We start from the raw sequence: 23624 nt of genomic DNA on the forward strand, positions 1-23624 counted from the left end.
ATTTTGAGGCTGTAATTAATGTTAGGCACATAAAAGTACCAATTTATATCTTCCTGGTGAATTTCCTTTTAACATTCACTTCATAAAAACTATCATTTAAGATGTCCACAAAGCCCAGCCGGCATGGCTCAGCGGTTGAGCACCAATCTCTGATCCAGAAGACTGTGGTTCAATTCCTGGTCAGGGCATATGCCCAGATTGTTGGCTCGATCTCCAGTAGGGGGCATGCAGGAGGCAGCAGATCAAGGATTCTCTCATCACTGATGTTTCTCTCTCTCTCCCTCTCCCTTCCTAACTCTGAAATCAATGAAAACATATTTTTAAAAATTTAAATTTAAAAAAAGTCCACACATTATTCTGCTGGCAACATAATCTTCCTTTCGGTTTTTTCCTGCTTAATCTTTCTCAATCTCTATACTTCCAACATTTCTTATACTTTAGGAATATTTCCGTACAGCACTTATCTAGATCATTTGTTTCCGATGTGAAAATCTGTCTTTAAATTGTTTCTGTATTTTTACTATTGTTACTTTTTTATTTATTTCTAACCACCAATACTGGACTTCCTACTTACCAGGGTTGGGTTTTTTTATTCCTTTTAAACTTCTTTCCTGCCTTCTATTGAATTTTTCCTTTTACTGCTTTAAGTGATTCATTCAATTTGTTCTTTTAACAAGTTAACATTAATAATTATATTCAATTTTAACACATATTCTTGACAAAGTTCAAAATGATCTTCAACCTCCACTACAATATAAAAATGCCAATCATAGCCTTCACCTAGTATTTTGATCCACTTTTTTCCATCCTTTTGTTTCTACGTTTTTAAAATCTCTAAGTGTAATTATTTTTATTTTCAATAATTTGCTTTTTATTTACTGTGTTTGCTTCCCCTACATTTTTTTGCATCCTACTCCTCCATTCCAGATTTAACATATTTTATTAGTTCTTTCAGCAAAGACCTGAAAGTTTTATTTTGGGGGAAATTTCAAGGTCAAGTTATTTTTCCTTGGAATTTACCAAGGATTTCAATATTTTCCAACTTAAAATTTTTGTCTATCAATCTTACCAGTTCCCTAATTCTCTGTAGGTTATTGGTATTTCAATCTGCAGTTTCACATCAATGTATCTAGCTATAAATTGACTTGTGTTTGAAACCACTGCTTCTTGATTTAAAAAAAAATCATTAGTTTTGTAAAATTATCAACCACCTATTAATTCTTCCACTTTCTCCTCAAACTCATATTAGATGTATGACAGGACTTCTCAATCAACTTGCTATGTTTCTTAATCTTTCGTTTTTCATCTCTATAGCCTTCTGAATTGAATTCTGGGTAAATTATATAACATCTATCTCCCACTTCACTAATTATTTCTTCTGCTAGGTTTATCTACAATTCAACTTATCCATTTTTTCCATTTCTAGAAGTTGTGTTTGGTTCTTTTTCAAATCTCTGTGGCTTTTCATAACATCTTGGTCTAAGGGTTGATTCCTTCTTTTAGATTTTTAATAATTTTAAACATGTAATCACTTTCAGATTATCATTAGGGGTTCTAATCCCATTTGTCACTAACTCTCATTTTGGTGAACTGTTTCCTAGAGTTCTGCAATTTTTTACTGAGAACTCATCTTTTCCTAGGCAGGTTTTTTCTGTAAGATTCCTTGTGATCTAGGGTGTGAAATTTCCTCCAGGGAAGGTTTTCATTTGTTTGTACAGTCAAACCTCCTTTCTTGAACACCTCCCATCTAGAACAATTCGGTTCTCCACCAAGTTGTTCAAAGAAAAAATGCCTGGGTTGTCTAACCGAACTTAGGTTTTCTTTCGACCTAACAACCCTTTCATGCTGATACCTCGGCATGACAAAAAGCGTCTCTCAGGCAACAAAGGAGAATGCTTTTGCTGCTGGTGAAATCAAAGATTAGCACAATTTTAAAATATAAAGAAGCCATCAAGAGTGCTAATGTTGCTAAGGATGTGAAAGAAACAATGATCACAGGCAACTGGAGAGTTGAAAAACTGTAGTTGATTTGGATAAGAGAAAAGCAGTTAGCCAGACAGTGACAGCATTTCAGAGGCAGTGATATGTGAAAAAGAAGAGATACAGCACGCTGACTTGAAAGACACCCCTGCAACAAGTGCTAAAGGTGATTCCTTTAAGGCTATTAGGGAGTGGTTCAATAAATTTAAGAAAAGTGTTTATAGATTAAACAGTACATTAGACATGTACTGCATATAAGAAAGGTTAAAACAGGGAATCCTTTGGGGGTCTGGAACAGATTAATTTACATTATTTCTAATGGGGAAAAATGATTCCGTTTTTGAACAAATTGCTTCTCAAACAGCCTTCCTGAAAGAATTACGTTTGAGAATCGAGGTTCCACTGTACCAGGAACCCCAAGGTTATTACCAACCCAGAACCAATTTTTATCTTGATTTCTTGGTTTAAGGTTGTTGGATCCTATAACTAGCCTAAAATACACCCAAATTGTATGAAGCACGGGCTCCAGTTTACAAATTCTCATAACTTTTTTTTCACTCAGGGTCCAGACTTCCTTATTTCTTATGCTGGTAGGTACAAGTTTTTTCTGGTTCATTCTTTCACCAAAGGTACAGTCCTTCAAACACCCAATTCTTATGTAAGGGTCTTAGTTCCCATTACCTAGCCCTAATGGTCTCAAGGCTTCATTTCCAGTCCTTAATTTTAGTAACTTGGGCAATAAAATCGTTTCTAAATGATGAGACCCATGCCCTCCAATCAAGGGCAACCACAAAGTTAGCTCTGTACCTACCACAATAGCTTTTACTTCATTTCTGATAGCTGGTGCTTGCCTCCACCCCTTTTTTTGGTCAGTTCTTACATTTTTAGGTGTTTGTAGACAGGATTTTCAAGTTATCTTGGTCTGTCATATTGCCAACATGAGAAGTATCTTGACCTTGTAATTTTATATGTATAATTGATATTAGATTTATAATTTTAACTTGAAAGGTGTCAGATAATTCACATTTGTAAACAGTATTTGGTCTTGAGCCTGACAATATTTATAATTTTGATTTATTCATTACATAAGTGCTTATATTTTATTGGGTTTTATATGTCTGTCCTGTCAGGCATCTAGTGTGGTTGAGTCAACTTAACAGATTAAACTTATACATGTAGTTTGGAATGTTTAAAGGACTTAACTAAACCTAATGCCATTAGTTGTTTAAGGGGAGTTTACTGTTAAATTTATTAACAACATTCATCAAAGAACAAGTCAAAAGCATCACTCCTATTTTCACACAAAGTATTATTTTATACACACGTTACAAAATGTATAATATATGTGATGCTAAGTAGAACTTAAAGATTATAGCTTTAATCAATTTAGACTAGAGGAATTTTTAAATTGTTCTTTTCACATGTGAAAGCCAATCTTGATATGAAATTACAAAGTGACAAATACCTGGTATCTTGGTAATTTGAAGATTACTACTAATGTAAACCAGCTCACATACTTATTTGACACTGAAAATCTTGGATTTTACAAATGGTGAACTTCTAAAATTTAATTTTCCATAAAAGCTACCTACTCCTATAAAATTAAGTCATCATTTTATACCAACAATTATGTTAAAAATCAAGACAGGCCAAGTTTTTCTGGTAAATTTCTCCGTGAGGATTGGAAAATATCTTTTTTTTAACCATGGATGGGTCATATAACCTTATGAGGGTATATCCCTATGTACATCTTTGGAGCTTTACCAGACTTCATCCTAAATTATTCACCTGGTAAATGATGTACCAATGTCTACTTCAGGGTAAGAAATTATTTCCTGTTTAAGCAAGGATTACATAGAACCTGAAAGAAGAGCTAAAAGATGCCCCCTCCCCTAAAAGAGAAATATTCTGGCTTCCTAACATCAATGTTAATCTAAGGAATGTTTATCATTCTCCAGTCCAACCATTCTCAATTTGATTTCTTCTTAGCCTACTGCTTCCTTTTTGTCACATTTCCATCCTTCTGCAAGGCTGGATTGCAGGGGGAAGGGGCGGTTTGAATACGAACAGGTTCTCCCTTAAAAATATGTAAAAAACCCTTTCACCAGACGTTTTCATCCCAACTACATGGCTTTAAGGAAATGTTCTGCTTTTGCACCTGAAAAGTGGTATCTAACGCTCACGATGGTTTCTCCAAGTGGACAGCTGGGTCTCTGCAGCCTGTGATGCACCAACAACAGAGAACCTTGTGTGGTCAGCTAGGACTGCTAAATCAAGAAAATACCCATGTTCCAGACTTTATATTCTGAGTTAGCAGAATCTAAACTGACTGTCCTGAAGAGACCAAGGCCTCTTTTTCTTTTCCACACAACGGGGATGGGGTGGGGGGGGCGGCCGGACGACGGACTTCTATCAATTTAAACGCTTCGTGGGAGACTGCCTTTCTTTCTTTAGTCTATGTTTGCCTGTCGATACTAGAAAAGGCTCTTTCAAGCTCTTGCAGATTTAAAAAAAAAACAACTTAGGGGAGACGAATGACAAGGGTGAAAAGGAAGCTGAATTTTATACAAACACCCTCAACTGGAATTCGGCTCGTTACGACAGAGGGAATGACGACAAGGTTTCGTGGAATGCAACGTCCTTTTGAAAGGGCTCCCAGGGCGTCAAGGCCCCCACCTGATGAATGGGTGAGTCAGAAGGCCCAGCTCCACTTCGTGGTTGGGTAAACTGAGGTACGAGGAGGAGAGACGACTGGCCCGAGGCCTCGCTGAAAGATCTGAGGCGAAGCGGAGAACCAGAAGCACCGATTCTCAGGCTGATGCTTTAAACACGGGCTCCCCCCGCCCCTGTGATGGCGTAGACGGCCTCCGCCCCCCCCGACTCACACACCCTCCCCCGGGAACGGCAGGTCGCCTCAGGTTCCAAGGATAGAGCCAAAAGACAGGGTCCCGAAGCGCTCCTGCTGTGATTTGCAGACGGAGAGCGTTGGGAGCGTGCGTCCCTCCAGTCCAACATGGCGGCTGCCGTGTCCGCGCCCCCACCCCCAGCCTCCCTCAGGGCCGGAGGCTTTTCCTCGGAGCCCTCCGGTAGGCGGGAAGATGGCCCAACCCCGCAAGGCCCCTTCTCGCCGCTGCCGCTGCTCGCTGAACGAATCACCTACCCGACATGACTAACGGCCGAGGCGCGGAGCCCCCACAGCCCGCCGAGAACAAGGAATACCAAAGCCAGACGGCACGGCGGCCGAAGCTGTACTGAGGACCGAGCGGCGGGCTGAGCCGGACTGCGGGGCCTCGGCAGCCAATCAGAGAACGGTGGGTGGTACCATGGCGTCACGGTAGGAGGGGTGGTTCTGTACTAGTACTAGCCTCGGAACCCTAAGGACTTCAGAATCCCTGTCTGTTCTCCCCTCCGTGGACCGTACCACTATTGAGAGGGAATTGAGAAGAGAAAGTACCAATGCTTCGATCGGGGTGGGGGGACGGACACGGAACCTGCTCTCTGTCCTAATCACAGTCCTACTTCCTACTTTATTGTTTTTGATAGAATATTTGAGGCTAGGAAGCGAAAGATGGAAGACCTTGTAAACACAGACTATTTGGTTAGAATGGTCTTTCTTCCCCTAAAATTTCGAATGGTATGCCCTAGGTCGCTCCGTCTGTGCTGCAGGCGCTTGAGCCGCCTCCAGGGGCGTTCGGAGTCAAGGAGATCGCGACGGAAAATCCTGAGGAGCTCAGGTACCTACCTTACCTGATCGCCTCTCGGTTTGTCATAAACAGCTTGTCAAGTAAAATACAGGCTACGAGGTAATACTGAAACAAACGTGTGCATTAAAACCAAACCACAGGATGGACCTGGAGACTATTATGCTAAGTGAAATAAGCTAGTCAGAGAAAGACAACTACCACATGATCTCACTCATGTGGAATCTGAGGGACAGAATAGATTGACAAACAAGATAGGACCACAGGCCTGGAAGCATGGAACAGACCGACAGATCTCAGAGGGAAGGCGGGAAGGAGGGCGGGAAGAGATTAAGCAAAGAATTTATAAGCATGTATGAAGAACCCATGGGCGCGACAATGGACAGCCGGGCCTGGGGAAGGGTGGGGGGTGGGAGAAGGGAAAAAAGGGGAAACATCTGTAATACTCTCAACAATAAAAAAGTAAATAAATAAAAACCAACAAACACAGACTGGACTCTGAGGATGAGGCCGGATGGGGTGCAGAGCTTTCGTTTTCAGTGCTACCGTAATATCTAACTCTAATTTTCAAGCACCTTACATTATCTCATTTAATTCTCACAACAGGTTGATGAAATGTTATCCTCGTGTTACAGAAGATAAGGCAGAATTCACTTGCTCCAGGTCACACAGCAAGTAAATGGCCAACGTGGAATTTGAATCCTAGTAACCAGGTACCACTGCCTGTGGGTTTAACCATTAGGCCGTACTGCCTAAAGATAACTAGAGCTCTAGAGCATGAGACAACTGTGAATGCCCAGAGAACACACAAGGACATTTTCCCCAAGGGCCAGTGACATCTGAGGCAAACCATAGGTGATGAGCAGAAGTTGACCAAGTAGGGGAAAGTGCTTTAGCCGTTGTAGTTGCAAAGCAAGTAATTCAGTGTGTTCAGAATTTACCCGTAAGAGGAGAATGGTAGGAGATGAGGCCAGAGAAGTAGCTGAGACCTTGTAAAGTACATGAGAGGCTATGCTTTACCTTGAAGGCAGTGAGAACCCCTCACCTGGGGATTTTAAAAGATCAGATTTTCATTTTCGGGCTGCAGTTCAAAAAATGTAGGAAGGAAAGGTGCCTGAAAGCAGGAAGGCCATTTAGGTAGCCAGTGCAATCATTCTGGTGAGAGATCATAGTGGCCTGGACTTAAATTGTAGCTGTGCAAATGGAGGTTAAGCGAAGAGATCCCTGAGATACTTAGGCAGTAGACTGGGCAAGACCTGGTGACCAATTTGAATGGGCAAGAAAGAAGTCTGGGGTGAGTTCTGTGTTTCCCACTTAGACAAATGGACAGATGGTGGTTACATTCACTGTGATAGGAAATGGGGGGGCAGGTTGGGGTGGAGGTGGAACAGTACCTTTAGAATTAATGTCTTCAGGTCAGAAAAAAGGCATGAGGTTATCTCTCTTCACTGTACCAGCAGTAATTGTACCTTCAGCCCTGGATGTAGAAGGTCACGGAGCTCTCTAGACAGGTCCAAACGAGCAAGGCTAAAGGAATAACAATTCTTGCAAGACTAAAAACAACATAGCTGTTCAGCTTGTATATTGTGGAAGGCAACCCAGAGGGGGAGATGGGCATGTGCGATAAATAGTATGAGAGAATTGGATTATTGGGGAGAGGAGAGACTTCTAGATTGTTCTTTTTTTTAATTTTTTTAGAATTGAGATTTTTTTTGTTTTAGTTTTTTGCTAATCCTCACCCAAGGATATTTTTTCCATTGATTTTTAGAGAGAGTGGAAGGGAGGGAAGGAAGTGGGGAGAGAGAGAGAGAGAGAAATATCGATGTGAGAGAGACACATCGATTGGTCGCCTCCAGCACGAGAGCCCCAACCAGGACTGGGGATTGAACCTGCACCCCAGGTATGTGCCCTTTACTAGGAATCAAACCCGAGACCCTCCGGTGCTCGAGCCAATGCTCTAACCACCAGCCAGGGCGGGATTTTATTTTAAGGACCAGAATACAGAAAGTATTGCTCATCATCAATTCCTGAAGTGTGTACCCCCATTCATCAATGTGTTTATTTTTTCATTCATGCATGCATGCATTCTTCACACAATTGCTATCTCCTGATGTCTACTAGGGGTCAGGTCCTGAAAGGCCCTGGAGATAGAAAAATAGGAAGCACCATGGCCCCTGCCCTTCAGGAACCATAATCTCATAACAGGGACAGTATAAACCTGTGATTCCAATCAACTGCTAAACATGCTCAAATTGGAGGATGCAAAGGGTGCTCTGAAAACACAGAGGAAGAGCATCCAGCTGACATGAAGGGGGACAGGGGGAAGGGTTGAGGGGGATTAAGGAAGGCTTTCTGCAGGACATACCTCCCAAACTGAGCTTTGAAGAAAGATCAGTAATTCATTGGGGGGGGGGGGAGTATCAGGAACAGCATGCTCCAAATGGAAAGGGCTGTGTTTGCAAAGACTAAGAGGGAGCAAAGGGCTGTGTTTGCAAAGACTAAGAGGGAACAAAGTTCTGGGAATTGCAAGTGGATTAGTCTGGCTGGTCTGTAGAGTTGCAGGGGTGGGGAGTGATGGTAAATGAAGTAAAAGAAGTAGGCAGAAGCCACAGCTTGAAGAGTCTTATGTGCCTCGTGGAGGAGTTTGGATATCAAATTTAAAACAATGGGGAACTTCTGAGGAATCTAATCAAAGGAGTGACATTTAGTTTTCTATATCCGTTATCTCTTAATCTGCTGGATGCCCTGCAAAATATAGGTATTGCTGTTATCCACATCTTGTAGATGAGAACACCGAAGGTGGAATTCTCTACCAAGTTCACACAGCCAGTTAAGGACAGAAGCAGAGCTCAAGTCTAGGCCTTTGGACCAAGCCCAGTGTTCTTTTTACAGTATCCCTGGCCTCCCAAACTTGAAACAGGGAGCTCCTCCCAGATCTGCACTGCTCTGGGTTCTGGGGTTTCTTTCCAAGGGTCCTGCTCTATCAGCAAGGGACTCACAGATTGAGTCCTGTGCCCTCCTGCCTTCCAGGCTTTTGCCTGGCAATGATTATCTGCAACAGACTTCACCCAGTCATTCTTCACACTATAAGATCCCGCTCCCTCTACTATCCTGGCCTTAGTCTGCATATTTAGGGAAGACATTTTACACATCAGCTTTAGCAGAATGTATCTGGGAAGGTCTTCATACTGGGCCTGTTTGGCCTTGGTCTAGTCCTCAAGTCCTCACATGAGGAGCTGCCCCCTGCAGGCTGCATTTCAGTTTCTGAGATTCCTTCAGACAGTACCTTCCAACTAGAATTAGCCAATGGGTGTCCTGTTGGGGAAGAAGATGGTAGAAGAAAATGAGGATCTACGGTGGAGGGTGGGGTAGGGTCTCAGGCAGCAGCTATCTTCTCCAGAGCTCCAGTTTCCATCTTCGACTCTGGCTCCTGGGCTCCAGAAACCCTACTCCTCCCTTCATTCCTCCAGCCTATGGCTGGTAAGAGGCTTCTAGCTATTGTTTAAAAAAGAAAGGAATAAACAAATGACAGGACAAAATAGTCACTTTTGCTAATCCAGGACTCCAAACCAAAACTTCACAATAAACCTAATTGCAATTTCAGCCTCTCCTAGGGGTAGAATTTTAAACCAATCAGTCTGGAATTTCCTGATCCACACTAGTCAGGGCAAGCTGCCTGATAAGCCCCCCTGCCTTCCTCTAGGGCAGCAATTTTTAACCAGTATGCCACAAGAATTTTTAAAACATGCAGTATCTGACTATTTAGTCAGGGGCACTGACCTCTTTTTCCTTTGATTGTCAAGTAAAAAAAATGACAACAGCCAACACAACAATAGCCGTCCAATGTGACTTAATCAAAGTAATACATATTTTTTTGTCAGATCAGTAAAAATATATATTTTTTTGATGTGCCGCAGAATTTTAGTAATTAGTTTATGTATGCCACGAGGTGAAAAAGATTGAAAATTGCTGCTCTGGGGGATGGTGTCTTTGCCTGAAAGAATTCACTCTTAATTTAGTCTTACCTTCCTTCTTCCTATAAAAACCTTCTATTTTGTACAACTCATTCGAGCACCCTTCTAGCAATTCATGAATGGATTAATAAAGCCAATTAGATCTTCAAATTTACTCAGTTAAATTTTGTTCTCCAACACTATTGATAATTTCTGAGTTGCCTTATTTCCCTGTTTGGTTTCCCAACCCTTCACCACTGCTGTAGGGCCTTGTAGGACTCTCTAAGGACTGTGAATTGACTTAGAATAACCGGGGAAGCCAGTAGAGGGAGCCATTTAGCAGGGGCCTTGCAGGAACTGACCTATTTTACCAGGATTACTCCGGCGGCTGTTTTGAGAATAGACTGTAGGGGACAGGAGAGGAAGCAGGGAAAGGTAATTTCTCCTACCAGAGTGAAAAACACCACAATGATTTTTGCCTCTCCTGTGAAAGTCACAGTTGTACCACATAATTCCAGTCTCGCCTACCTGATTAGAGGCCTATTTGTTCTCTAGTTGGGTTGCATAGTTCATCTCTGAACCCCTCAGTGCCCCACACAGTGCCTGAAACAGTAGGCACTAAAAAGAAGAAGCTTGTATTCCTTGTGTTTGATTAATGAATAAATGGGAAGGTGGGAGGGGGGAGATGGCGTAACTTGTCTCTCTCACTTGTCTGTAAACTCCTCAAGCTCAAATACCTTATCTAGGACTTTCCTAGTCTCCCAAGTGTTTGTTGAAAAAATTACAGCCTGCTCTGTGCCAGGTGCCACAGGCAGTAGTGGCCATCACTACCCTCTCACCCCCACCACCCTCAAAGGTGTGCCTCACTGCTCCTCTAGCCTTTCTAGAGAGCAAACCTCCGGTGATGATTACCCTGAGGCTCCACTTTGGCAGGGTAAGGCTCCTTGTAAATGACAGGGCTACTTCTCCTCTGGACAGTGGCAGGCACTTCCTGTTTGGGGTGGAAAGGAAGCAGACAATTTCCTGTTAGCAGGTCTTTTGAGCAAAGCTACAGAGTCTGAGCAGGTACTGGCCCAGCCTTTTAGGCCAGATGCCTGGCAGTTCGATAGCCTTTATGTGGAAGGGAAGTGGGGCACAGTGCCAGATTGGCCAGGCTTTTATTATGCTCCTTGCAATTCCCCTGGGTCCTGGTGTGAGTAAAAAACAAACCAGAAGAGGCTGACACCCTGTAAACCATGATGAGGGTTAGGGGAGATGGAACTAATCTGAGCCAAAGAGCACTGCCTGGTGAGGAGGTGCTCATGGGACTGTCCTGGGGCAGGCTTGTGTATGTTGTCTGGATGTGAGCACACTTGAGTATGAACCTGTGTGAGGAATACATGTGTGTATGCTTGTTTCTGTGCACCCAATACCCAGCACTTGATAGGACTTAACATTGATTGTCTACCTTGCTCCCATAGCAAACCAGAGTGCTAGAAAAGGCAGGAGTTATTATTGTCCTATTTTAAGATGACAGAAACTCAGACAGGTTAGTTGACTTGCAAGTTTCAACAGAGTGTGAAAAAGCCAAGATTCAATTCTGTCTTGCTCCAAATTTCTTGCTTTTTCCAGTCCTGTATGAGCATATGCATGTACAGAGAGGTAGATAGGGAGGGAGGTATACTTGGGAAAGTGGCCCATACTGATGTGACCACATCCACACATGCTGGAGAGAGGAAATTTCTGTTTCAGAGGCAGAAGTGATTGCTAGAAAATCAGGGCTTCAAGAATTGAGTCACAGCTAAAAATGCACAAGGTTATGGTCAATAATGAATCCGGATTATCACAGCTAGAGTCCTCAAAACTCTGGGAAAAGCCTCCTTTCAGTTCTCCCAGGCTAATCTCATGTCCTCATTATTCCTTGTCTCATTCCTAGTATTGTAGTTTTGGGAGGTTGATCATTCTGTTAGTGCCTTTCTCTGGAGCCCAGAATTCCTTTTGATAAAATCTGCTTTGTGTTCTGCACACTTCCTGGGGAGGAGGAAGGGGCAGAGACAAAGCTGATTATTTCTTGTGTTATGGAGAGAGAAACTGAGGCCCAGAGGGGCCTTGTCCATGTCTACACATCCTGCCTGATTCAAGAGGTCCTGGGCAGGAAGACGACTCATTGGCCAGCTGTTGCCTTCTGTCATAGTAGAAGGAATGGCCCAGGCAGCTGCCAGCCTCGGCAGGCAACATGCCCAAGTGCTGGCTTGAGTTCCACAGGAGTCCAGTCCACTCTGGGAAGGCTGGGAAGCACTGTGGATCTGAACTAAGCTCAGTGCAGGAAGAGGGAGGGAGAGGAAACGGCTCTCTTTGAAGAGGAGGTATGAAGAGGATTGCCAGCCTAACGGGGTGAGGAACCTGCCCAGCCAAGATAGAGAAGGAAGGAGAGAGCCAGGTCCTTGGAAAACCTAGTACTATACTATCTTTCCCTTGAACATCGGTAACTAGTATTTAGTGATCAAGTAGGTCTAGAGTAGGGCTCTAGAATCTGAATCTTTAATGTGTGCCTCTAGATGGTTCAATGCAGGTGATCCAAGAATCCCACTTTATAAATTTAACTTGAGGAAAGATAGTATAATGTTTAAGGGTGCAAGATCTGGACTTATACTCCAGTTTTGAACCCTGACTTCATTACTAGATTTCTGACTTTGGACAATTGATATCTCTCTGTGCCTCAGTTTCCTCATCTTTAAGATAAGGATGCGTATAATGGTAGCTGCAAAAATTCAATGGCATGATTTGTGTAAAGCACATAGCACATACATGGCTCACGTTCATCTCTCAATAATATTTACCATTATTGTTTGTTCCAATTGCTCATTCCGTCCCCACCCCTTCTCCCACCAGGGGAAGAAATGATAGTATTGGATTGATATAGCGATTTGTCACCACAGTATTGTTTTGGATGTGGGTGATCTTTGGACTGTGCTTTGAGAATTCCTGCTCCAAAGCCATTCTGCTCCTATCACTCTTCTGATACCCTGGCTGGAGACTGAACTCCTTCCAGTAATCTACCTTGCCTTTCTCATATTCGTTTCCTCCTCAATCCCTCTCTCACCTGGCAAGCCACCTTCCTTCTCCACCCCTTCAGAAGTTATTTGTCTCAGCATGTGTCCTGGAAAGTAAAACCAAACAGCAAGTCAGTTGTGGAGCTGCATAGGTCCCTGGATTCCTGATGAAGACCACAGAATTTGTTGCCCTGGGACTTATGAGTAAGCTTCAGAGGCAGAAGAGAACAGAGCTTCTGCTTCCCAGATTCTAACCATGGAAACATGCTGGAAAACTGAGACACCCTGTGCAAAGGCATGGTTGAAGCCCATGGTGAGTGTGTGGGCGAAGGAAGCTCTGTTCTGCACAAATTCTCACAGGCACTTCCGACTCTGGATGGCATCGCCAAGTGACCATAAGCAGAGGTGGAATGGGGAGAGGTAAGGATGGCATGAAATAATCCAACCGAGGACATAGAAAGAAAGCAGAGGAAGTCAACTTTCAAACACACTAGTGGTGCTAGTTGTTGAGATTCAGGGACCAAGTGTCACCTGGGATGCAGAGAAAAGCAAGGTCAGCTCTCTGAGTGGCTGAGCCTGTCTCCTCCCAGTCACTCAGCCCTCCAGAGAACCCCTGTTTCCTGCATTCCACTCTCCTACCAGTGCAGCTGACATAGAGAACTCCTGGGATGTGCTAGGGGAAGGCAAGGAGAAATTCTTCCTGTAGAAAATACTGACAAACCTGGGTTTGGCTCCAGCTTGGCCCACAGTGTCCTTACCAATTGGTACCCTCCAGAACTCCCTGCCCCATAGCAGAATTGTATCTGGCTTATGAAATCCACCTATTGGTCAAGGGCACCATATACCATATCATACCTGCAACCTTCTCACATCCCCCCAACACACACACACACACACACACACATGCACACACACACACACACAGGTTGCCAGATAAAAATAGAGGACAACAAGTTAAACCTGAATTTCATATTAATGATGAATAATGTTTTAGTTTAAGTATGTCCCAAATGTCGCATTGGCACATACTTATTCTTAAAAAATTATTCGTCGTTAATCTAATACTCAGGTTTAACTGGACATCCTGTATTTTTATTTGCTAAATCTAGCAACCTTACCCGACTCCCCTTCAGAATCTCCCTGCTCCAGGCTCACCACAGGACTTCACTTGAACCTGTGTCTGTGTCACAGTCTGTTATGGCCTTAGCTGAGAACCTTCGTTACAGTCTAACCTACTAGCCTGAAAGCTCTCTGAAGGTAAGACGCAGGTCTTGTCCACAGTCTCTGGGGCTCCTTTCCAGGCAAGGATTCTCTTTATAGTTGTGCACAAGGGCCTCCCCCCCCCCCAGGGGGATGGGCAAAGAAATCCATCCTCAACTCTCTGCCCCTAGCGGGTCTAGGCACAGTAACGTGCCATTGAAAGGCGCCTTTTTCTCATTGGTCTGTCAGAAGAGCATCTGTTTCTAATTGGTTTACCCAGGACCAGTGCCCCCTTTTCATTGGTTGCTTGGGAGGTGGGTGGGGCCTATCCCAGTTGCTCTACCCACAGGAACTCCTGTTTTCAAGGCTGTCTAATCAAAGAGGAGCCTTTAAAAGCTTCCTCCACCAGAGTGGCCCCTTTTTCTAAATAACAAAAGCATTCTATGTAGTAATAAGCTTTCTGAGGCCCTAAACCTTAGGATAAGAACACTTCATTACATTCGTCTAGCACTTTATAGATTCCAAGTTACGTTTACATACATCAGTTCACCTAATCCGCACAATTCTGAGAGGTGGGTATCACTGTGCCACTCGCATTTTACAGAGTGGCCAGCAGGCTCGAAGCGACAGTAACCTGCTTGCGGTTACTAAGGCAGATAATGAAAACAGTTTACTTTTGCTCAGTATGAGTTTGGTTAAAGCTTTCACGGGAATCGCTTCACTCCACCTTTACTGCGATCGTGTGGGATCCGTAAATCCAGACGCTCGACACTCATTTTCTCTTTTAACCTTCATGCAACTCCAGGAACTAAATGGCATTTGCTCTCACTTTATTGATGAGGAAACTGACGCTCCAAGTAGTTAAATCCTTTGCCAAAGGTCACCCACAGTGCTTGCAGGCTATCATTTATTAAATTCGTATTTCCTCATGCCAGGCGCAGGGCTGAGTTACTTGCAGGCATTATTCTCTCATGAAATGACATGATTCTGGCTGGACTTCTTATTATCCCGGGTTAGTGATGAGAAAAGTCGGTTCAGAGAGGGTGGTTGACTTGCCCAAGACCACACAGCCAGCAGGTAGTTGAGGCAGGATTCACAAGGCTCGCAAAAAGGCAGATCTGGAACTCAAATTCAGTTCTTCCGACCCCGGCCCGGGGCTCCTTCTCTCCCACTCCAGGTTCTTGCTCCCTGCCAGCCTGGCTGAAACAATCAATGACCCTCAGGTAGGCCAGGATCCCCCTTACAGAAGTCGTAGGTAGCTATCATCGCCAGGAAAAGACTCTTTCCCCCACCCACCCACCCCCTCCAGAGAGATCTGGATACACTCGAGGTGGCGGGCGAGAGAACGGGGTCTGCGGAGCGGTGGCGGGCACCGGGCGAGGCCGTACAGCCTGCGGAAGAGGCTCCGGGACCGCTGCGCGTTCCAGCGGCTGAGTGGGGTGGGTGTGGCCGGAGAGCCGGGCTCCCGCCCCCTCCTCCCTCCCCCCTCCCTTCCTCCCTCGCCTTCTAGGTCCCGGGGCCGGCAACTCACTGAGCAGACACTGCCCGGAGCTGTACAACCTCAGACCCGCTCCAGGCGGAGCGTCCCTGAGGAGCGGCGGAGCGCGCGGAGCCCGGGCACTGGCGCACCGCTGGGACCTTCCCCGTCGGCGCCGGGCGGCGCAAAGCCGCAGCATCCGCGGCGCCCCGGGCACTGCGGGCCTCGGGCGGGCGTCCCCGCGCGCCGCAGCCCCACATTCCACCCTCGCTCCGCCGCAGGGGCGGCGGCGAGATGGCCGCGCGTGTGGGCCTCCTGCTGCGCGCCCTGCCACTGCTGCTGTGGGGCGGCCTGGACGCCCGGCTGGCGGAGCGCGTAGGCCGGGAGCTGCACCGCGAGGCAGAGGTAAGGGGTGTGTGCGGGGCGGAGTGGGTCCGCGGGTCCGCGACCCGCCGGAACTTCGCACCAAGGCCCCCCAGCCGTCCCACCTGAGCTGACAATCTGCCTGACCCTCCCCCTGTCCTCCGCACCCTTCACACTTGCACACAAAGAACCTGCGGGCAGCATTCTCCCCCGTGCCAGGGCTGGGACCACACAGGCTTGCGGATCTGCATGGATGTTCCCCGGACGGGAGAAGGAGGGAGAGACATGATGGGACAAACAGGCAAGAGCTCAGAGAGAGGTTGGAGCCCCTGCCCCTCACCGCCTAAGCCACGGAGACTTGGCAGTTCATTCATCGGATGCCCCAAGTGGGTCCCCGAGAGTCAAACACTGTGGGGGCCCCAGATTGGTGCGGTGGAGAGGGCACCGCTGACTGGGCTGGGACACCGGTGACAGAACTGGCTTTTCTGGGCAGGTGCCGCCACTAACCAGCTTGGGCGAGTCAGCGCCTGAACTCAGAACTAGTTTCTTCAACTGTGAAATGGGTGAGAGTATTATACTGCCCTGAAGAGTTGCTTCCGAGGGGGCTTTAAACAGTGCTCCTGGGCTGAACTTAAGAAGAGGGGGCAGGGAGATTTCCCATTTCGGTTTCCTCCTTTGGACTCAAGTGCTTGCTGTAGACTGCATAAGCAAGTACTTTTTGTGAGGCAGGAGTGGGGGTGGACTTGGGACATCTATTTTCTAGATTAAGGCGATTGTAATAATACACCAGTATAATTTCTTTCTTCTCCGAAGAAGCGTTTCTGCCTGTGTTCTTAGCTCTTCGCAGGAATAGGACTGGGGTCTCCACTATTTAAGGCAAAGAGATGCCAATGAGTTCTAAATTACTGAGCCCAGCACTCTGCCCTGAGACTCTTGCTCACCTAAGAGCATCATTCCTTAAAAAGAAAAAAGAGCATCATTCCTGCTCTAAAACTGCCAGTTGAGAGCTTCTCACCATCCTCCCACTCCTCTTGTCTAGAAGAGGCAGGCTGAATTGGGAAACCGGAGGAGGGCCCTCTCTGAGTCGTTCCTTCCATCAGCCAGCTTCTATCACTGCTCTGGAATACCTGGGAAAGACCCTGCTTCAACAAGAAGGTCCTTTCTCAAACTCCCTCGCCCCCTCCCCTTCCAAGCACTGGTCTCTTGCTTTGTGCTCTCTGTTTATGCACATTTAAGAATCACTTTGTTTCTCTGAGTTTAGAATCTTACAACATCAAGGGCAGAGTCCTTGTGGCCCCAGGAGAAAGCTTCTGTCTACCAAGCCAAGTCTTGTTAAGAGTCCCACCCCACCTCCCCCAGAGTCCAGGTCCCAGGCAATCCTTGGCAGGAGAACAGAGACAATATCTCCGCCGCTCATGCCTGTGGTGGCCCCAGATGGAGAAAATTTCATCTTGGGGTGTGCTTGGGAAATGTAATATCTAACAGATTGAGTCTCTTTCAGTCTATTTAACACAATTGGGGGGAAGGGGATTTTTAACTCTGAAAACAAGAAATATTTTAAAAGCATAAAAAACTCTGGAAATGTGTAATGGGTGCGTAGTGCCTCCATAGGCCTATGCACGTACATATATATGCATACATATGTAAATGGATATGTGTGTGTCGGTATGTCTATATGTGTTTCTGTATATGTATGATCAATTGCATGGTCTTCAGTGTCAGACGGACCTGTATATAAACCATAGGTTTAACCTCTACGGACCTCAGTTTTCTTCTCTGTACAATGGGGGTTAATAATGACTATTTCACAGGATTATTGTGTGGTTTCATTAAGATCAGCCCAGTCCCTAATACATAGAAATCAGTCTATAAAAGGAAGTTGCTCTCAATGTGTGTGTTTTTAATTCTAAGACATTTTATTTTTTTAAATCCTCACCCGAAGATATTTTTTCCATTACTTTTCAGAGACAGTGGAAGGGGGAGGGGGAAGAGAGAGAGAGAGAGAGAGAGAGAAAATCAATGTGAGACAGACACATCGATTGGTTGTGCAAGCATCCCAACTGGGCCAGGCCGGGACTGAGCCTGTAATGGAGGTACTTGCCCTTGGCAGGAATTGAACTGGGGACCCTTCAGTTTGTGGGCAAAAGCTCTAACCACTGAGCCAAACTGGCTAGGGCACTCTCAATGTTGTTGTTAATATCTTTACCATTATTTTAGAGAACAGAGTTTCAGAGTCCTGGCTTGGTGATTAGCTCTCCTAAAACAATGACGCAGGACAAAACATACAAGGCAACTGTTTCCAGCATGGAACAACAGACAGCACAAGGCTGTAATTCCTGAGATGGTGTTGCAGTTACTATGGCTACATTACACACTACCCCAAAACTTAGTAAAGTAAAACAACCATTTATTATGATCATTGATACCGTGGGTCAGAATTTCAAACAGAGCACATCAGGGCAGCTTATCTCTGCTCTACAGAATCTGAAGATAGAATCTGAAGGCTGTTCACTCACCTACCTGGTAGTTGATGCTGGCTGTCAGCTGGGGACCTCAGTTCTTTCCCATACAGGCCTATGCACAGGGTCTCTCCATGTGGGCTAGCTTGGGCTGCCTCAAAATATGGTGGCAGGGTCTCCAGGAGGAGTGTTCTGATAAAGAGAAAGGTGGGGAGGGGGAGGGGGGAAGGAGAGGCAGAGAGAGAGAGAAGCAAAAGAAGCTGTGCCCTCCTTATGACTTAGCCTGGGAAGTTAGGTAGCATCACATCTGCTGAAGCAGTCACAAACCCCAGGTCAAAGAGAAGGAACATGGACCCTTGTGGAAGGAGTGTTGAAGTCACATTGTAAGATGAGCGTGGAAAGGGGTCGTTTAGAGAAATACAACCAGCATAGATGGGAACACACAAACAAAGTAAGTCCCACAATCACTCCAGCTCTTTGCTCAGGTGCAATTCCCTGACCACAGTGCAGGGAGCTAGACCCCAGTAGTACATAGCAGTCCTACTGAGCTCGTGGACAGAGGTAAGATCTCAGGACACAGAAGGAAAGGGATAATTAAAACAAGCTGTGTGATCTTAAATTATTTCCTTCACTTCTCCAGGCTGCAGTTTCCTCCACTGGGAAATAAGGGAGTTAATTTTCTTAAATTACTTAAATGACTTTTAAGATTCTTTCTAGTGCTAACATTCTTTGGCTTTGGTGTGTTTGTATGCCTGTGCCTGTGCCTGTGTGTGTGTGTGTGTGTGTGTGTACATTTCATCAGCCTGTGTGTCTGTCTGCCTGGATGTGTCTGTGTTCCCATGTCTCTGTGCATCCCTGTATCCTGTGTGCATGGCTGTATGTGCCCCCTGTGTGCACACAAAGTAATCAAGTTGAGGGCTTTCCGGAGTGGGCTTTGTCTGGGAGGAAACTGACTGCTTACAAAGCTGCATTATGAACAAGTTCATTGTTGTCCACTTAGAAAAACTAGGGCTGCTCACAATGCTAGTGAGTAGGAAGGGCCTCCACTGCTGAGTTGCAAGATTGAGGGTCAATGAATGACATCATCACCCTGGCCCCACTCCCATTCCCAGCCGGGCCCTACCCTGTTTTTGGGTGACACAGACTATCCCAAAGGATCTATCTATCTACCATGTTTTGCTGAGACCTTTCTTAGAACCACAAGGCAAGTATGTCCAGGACCTGCCTTCCACTTGGTAGTCTATGCAGATCTGCACAGCCATTCCCAGTGTGCTGTACTAGAGGAGCTGGGGAGTTTGTTTCTCCAGGGAAACATTGACGCTTCTGTGAAGTATCCACCCCCAGATGCAGTGTCTGCTTCTCATACCCCAGAGCCATTTATTTGACTTTTAGTGAGTCAGAAACTCAGTAGCCCGGGTGTGGAAGCCATTCCCAAGAGCTCAGCTCAGTGACTCATGGGTACAGGGTGAATAGAAGTGCAGGAGAGCTTGCGGAGGGTCCCAAAGGAGCAAGAGTTGGTGGGAAAGCAGTTGTCAAGCCAGCTTGAAAACCGAGAAATCTAGTAAAAACTGCATGGTGGGAGCATGAACAAAGAACAGAGAGACAGGTGGACAACTCTTCCTAAACCCAGCCTTGGTTAGGGCATTATTGTGTGCCTTAAACTTAGCTCCACAGACCTAGCGAAGACCACAGGTCCCTATAGGATTAGAAAAAGTACAAGATGGGGTCTGGATGGAGACTGGCAGCTAATATTTCCCGATATCTTTAAGGATGGAAAATGAAAGAAGAAGCAGGAGTATAGTAAGAGGTACTCTAAGCCCTGGCCAGGTGGCTCAATGGGTTGGAGCATCATCCAGTGCACCAAAAACTTGCAGGTTCGATCCCCAGTTGGGGCACATACAGGGGACAACCACTTGGTGTTTCTCTCACATCGATGTTTCTCTCTCCCTCTCTCCCCACCCCTCTTCCTCTCTCTCTAAAATCAATAATAATTTTTAAAAAGGAGGTATCTACATTACACCCAGAACTTTGTAAATATGAAACTAAGGACAAAGGAAAGGAAGAGCAGAGAAAGGAAGTCTAACAGAGGGAAGGGCAAACCTCTGTCCAAAATAATGGAAAGCGACCAAGTTGGTCCCACTGCCCTGAGACCTTCAGTAAATCCCAGGGGCCAGAGAGCAAAAGCTAAGCATCCTGGAATCAGATGCTTGTCTTTGTGAAGGAACATGCTTCCCTCCTGTTGAATACCTGTGGCTTGTCAGACGACTAGTTTGGGGTGTGGTAGGAATATGATCCCAGCCTCTACTGAAAGCCAAGTCCATGGCCTGAGCAGCTTCTTCCCTCTGCTCTGCCCCTGGACCGGCTTGCAGAGGAGACAGAAGGAACCCAGTTAGAAAGAGCCCCAGTTTTGCCTTTTTCTTCTTTGAGAGCTGTCTCCCCAGCGAGGAGAGCAGCTTGGCTCCTGCTCCTTCACTTTTAAAGCCTCTGAGTCACTTGTTTAAATGTGAAATAAGACATCCTGGATAGGTGTCAGAGGGTTCAGACTCACATACTGGTTCTGTTGCTCACTACGACCAAGATACTGCACCCCCCTGCAACTCACTTTCCTCGTCTTTAAAATGGGGATAACAACACCTTTCCTACTCTGTTCTTGCAAGGTGATTGTGAAGCTCAAAGGCATCATCACCCTACAGTTCCTACAATAGTCAAGAGCTCACTGTGCTTCTGATTACCAGAAAACATTTTTATTTATAGGACCTGCAAGGCAGAATGCCAACTATCATCCCTTGCATCTTGACTTGGCTAATCATGCAAAAGATGTATTGAATGATAAACACAGTCACGTAGAGTTACTATGAAAAGCCTAAATCAGAATGAAACATAACATGAGCTGGAATAAATCATAGGTAAGGCAACATGGTTTCTGTATGAACTTGCCATTTTTTCCATTTTTAATTTCTGGTTTCATTTTTGCTGTTGCAATTCTTTGATATGGAGGTTGTCACAGCCACTCTGTGAACAAAGACTGGGAGCTGGCACCTCCTAGACTTCCAGCAATAAAGCTCTGTGACTATAGAGAGGAAAGTAATGTTTTTTGTGGGGGTTTTAAAATGTGTTTATTGATTTCAGAGAGAGGAAGGGAGAGGAAGAGAGAGACAGAAACATCAGTGATGAGAGGGTCATTGATCACAGGTTAATGCTCAACCACTGAGCATGCCAGCCAAGCAAAAATAATGTTTTTAATGGGATAGTTATCACAAAGCTTTCCCAAAGCATCTTCTTACTGGATTTTCACAATGCCCCTATAAGGAACATAAGCAGTATTCTTACCCCTGTTTCATACTCTGGGGCACAGAGAAGTTAAGTAACTGTCATTGTTCACACAGCTAATCAGCTACAGAAGCAAAGTTACAATAATAGACCTACGTGGAGTATATCTTAGCTCTAATCCAACCCCCTCATTTTGCAGAAGAGGAAACTAAGGCCCAAAGAGGTGCAGCGCTTTCCTAAGGACACACAGCTAGCAGCAGCCCCAGGAAAACACTTAGGACACTCAGTCCAGGATTCTTGTCTGCCTGGTCAGTGACTCAGAGTTCCTGACTCAGGCCTGGATTCATTTTGCTACACCTTATTGCTAGTCTTGCCCTGCTCAGAAATGGCCAGAATTTCCCCTACCCTTGGGCATCAAATGGGCTGGGCTCCACACACCCTCACATGACAAGTCAGGACTGATGCAGGACTAGAACCCCCAGAGCTCTGATTCCACTCAGCTTTCTGGATCCCAGGGAGAACCATTTTTGTTTTACCCAAACACTCCCAGCCACTCCCAGGGCTTTTCAGAGATGACTCCCCAGGAAAGTGGCCCCAGCCGTGACCAAGTGGGTGAGGCAGGTTGGCACCAGCTTTTAAGCCCAAACAGGGTGAATCACCAAAGGGGCACAGCCCTCCGGCTTTCTCTCCATTCAGCTCAAGCCTTGAGCTCCCTGTGAGAGATGCGTGGAGAACAGGGAAGAAAGAAAAACTGGTGTTTTAATTGCATGGCAGAGAGGAGCAGCTCAAGCACTACCTCCATGAAGGGGGACAGGGAGGCCACAGGTGGAGCTCAGAGAGCCGCTGAGAGGACACAGGCCCCCAGGAAACTGCAGCCTGGAAGGGAAATGACTCCAAGGCAGCTAGTGTCCTGCTGAGATGAAAACGAGAGCTCCCTCTCTTGGTCCTGCCTCTTTTCCCAGGATCCCTTTGCCACACTGTCCCCTGCCCTACACCCTGCTCTGACGCAGACAGGATGTTTCTCTCACCTTCGCAGGGGAAAACCGAGGAGACACAGCAAATGGACTTACAGGAGAGGGTTAGGAACAGCTTCAGGGGCAGAGATGTCTCAACCCTGCCTTCTCTTCACCAGGGACATAGGTCTGCCCTGGCTGACAGAACTTTAGAGCAGTCAGCTCTGACAGTATTCAGGGGACCCTTCCTTGTAATTAAAAATTTTTAGATTATAGGTATATTAAACACAAAATAAGTATAAGGGAGTTCTTAAGTCCTGATCATCTCCATAATAACACTTCAGTGCTTTTATGGAAATGTAAAATGTCAAATTCTTAAGATTTCTTTTTCTCATTCTTTTCGTGTCTCTTGGCTGGTGTTGTGAACACGTGCTCACTGCCTCCCAGGAATTCAGCTATGCCTTGCAGCCCACAGGGTCCCAGAGACGAGTCAGGAGAAAGGACTTCCCAGGACTTCCCCTCTGATGGACCCCTGGAAAAGACCTCCACCCCCATCCTGCCCTCCACCCCACCTTGTCTGCCAAAGTACCAGGCACAGGCCCAGCCAGGAAACAGGAGACGCCGCCGCTGGTCAATTTCCCCTCCCTCCTCCCCCCAGTCCAAGGTTTTATAGTTCCAGAGCTGGAGCCAACTCCCTGATAAGGGCTGGGTGGGTTTGGGAGAAGGGGCACAGGGAGTGCCAGCCTTGGCCTATGACCCAGTCTCTTCCAAATCACTCATCTGCTTCTATGGAGACATTAATTCCCTGGCTTCCCTTAAAAAAGCCACTCTCTCTGTCCTCACCAGGCACCTAGCTGGGGTGAGGCAATTCTGGGACAGAGCACCTGAATTGAGAACAGAGGTGTAACTGCCCTATTCAAAGCAGTTTCCGTCTTACAGATGGGTTGCATTCTAAGAGTCTGTTGTCAGCTTTCCCTGTAAGTTAAATCAGCTAGATCAACTGTTCATTGAACATTTACTATATACAAGGCACTATGCTCGATGTGCGTTGCTTTATTTAATCCTTCTGAGAATCCTGTGGGGGTTACTCTTGTTTTCACATTGTGTGTGAGGAAATGGAGGCCCAGAGAGGTTAAGTAATTTGTCCCTCGCCACCCAGCAGGGTCAGGGTTGGGAATAGATTCTGGATTCCAAGCCCAGTGGCTCTTCCACGATGCCACACTATTTTGAGCAGTA

At 45.8% G+C, this 23624-nt stretch overlaps 2 protein-coding genes across 5 annotated transcripts in view; one reads left to right on the plus strand and one right to left on the minus strand.

Annotated features, from left to right (window-relative positions):
* Window positions 1-5231, minus strand: part of TAF15 (TATA-box binding protein associated factor 15) — a gene marked incomplete at its 3' end in the record, with an annotated part of 32589 nt that extends 27358 nt beyond the window's left edge. For 2 of the 4 annotated variants that reach the window (XM_081115622.1, XM_081115621.1), the window contains exon 1: window positions 5141-5227. In XM_081115622.1, coding sequence (XP_080971748.1) covers window positions 5141-5147 — 7 coding nt within the window. In that variant the 5' untranslated portion in view covers window positions 5148-5227. Of the gene's footprint in view, window positions 1-5140 lie in introns of all 4 variants that reach the window. The other 2 variants (XM_081115620.1, XM_081115623.1) reach the window with 2 other exon arrangements.
* A 432-nt stretch (window positions 5232-5663) lies between these two features.
* The window catches only part of MMP28 (matrix metallopeptidase 28), a 32801-nt gene continuing 14840 nt past the window's right edge, over window positions 5664-23624 (plus strand). Inside the window, exons 1-3 of the mRNA XM_081115624.1 lie at window positions 5664-5783; window positions 6288-6394; window positions 15377-15748. Of these exons, the coding sequence (XP_080971750.1) occupies window positions 15638-15748 (111 nt within the window). The 5' untranslated portion in view covers window positions 5664-5783; window positions 6288-6394; window positions 15377-15637. The remainder of the gene's footprint in view (window positions 5784-6287; window positions 6395-15376; window positions 15749-23624) is intronic.

Source organism: Miniopterus schreibersii, assembly GCF_964146895.1.
Source record: "Miniopterus schreibersii genome assembly, chromosome: 16".
Classification (NCBI taxonomy): Eukaryota; Metazoa; Chordata; class Mammalia; order Chiroptera; family Miniopteridae; genus Miniopterus; species Miniopterus schreibersii.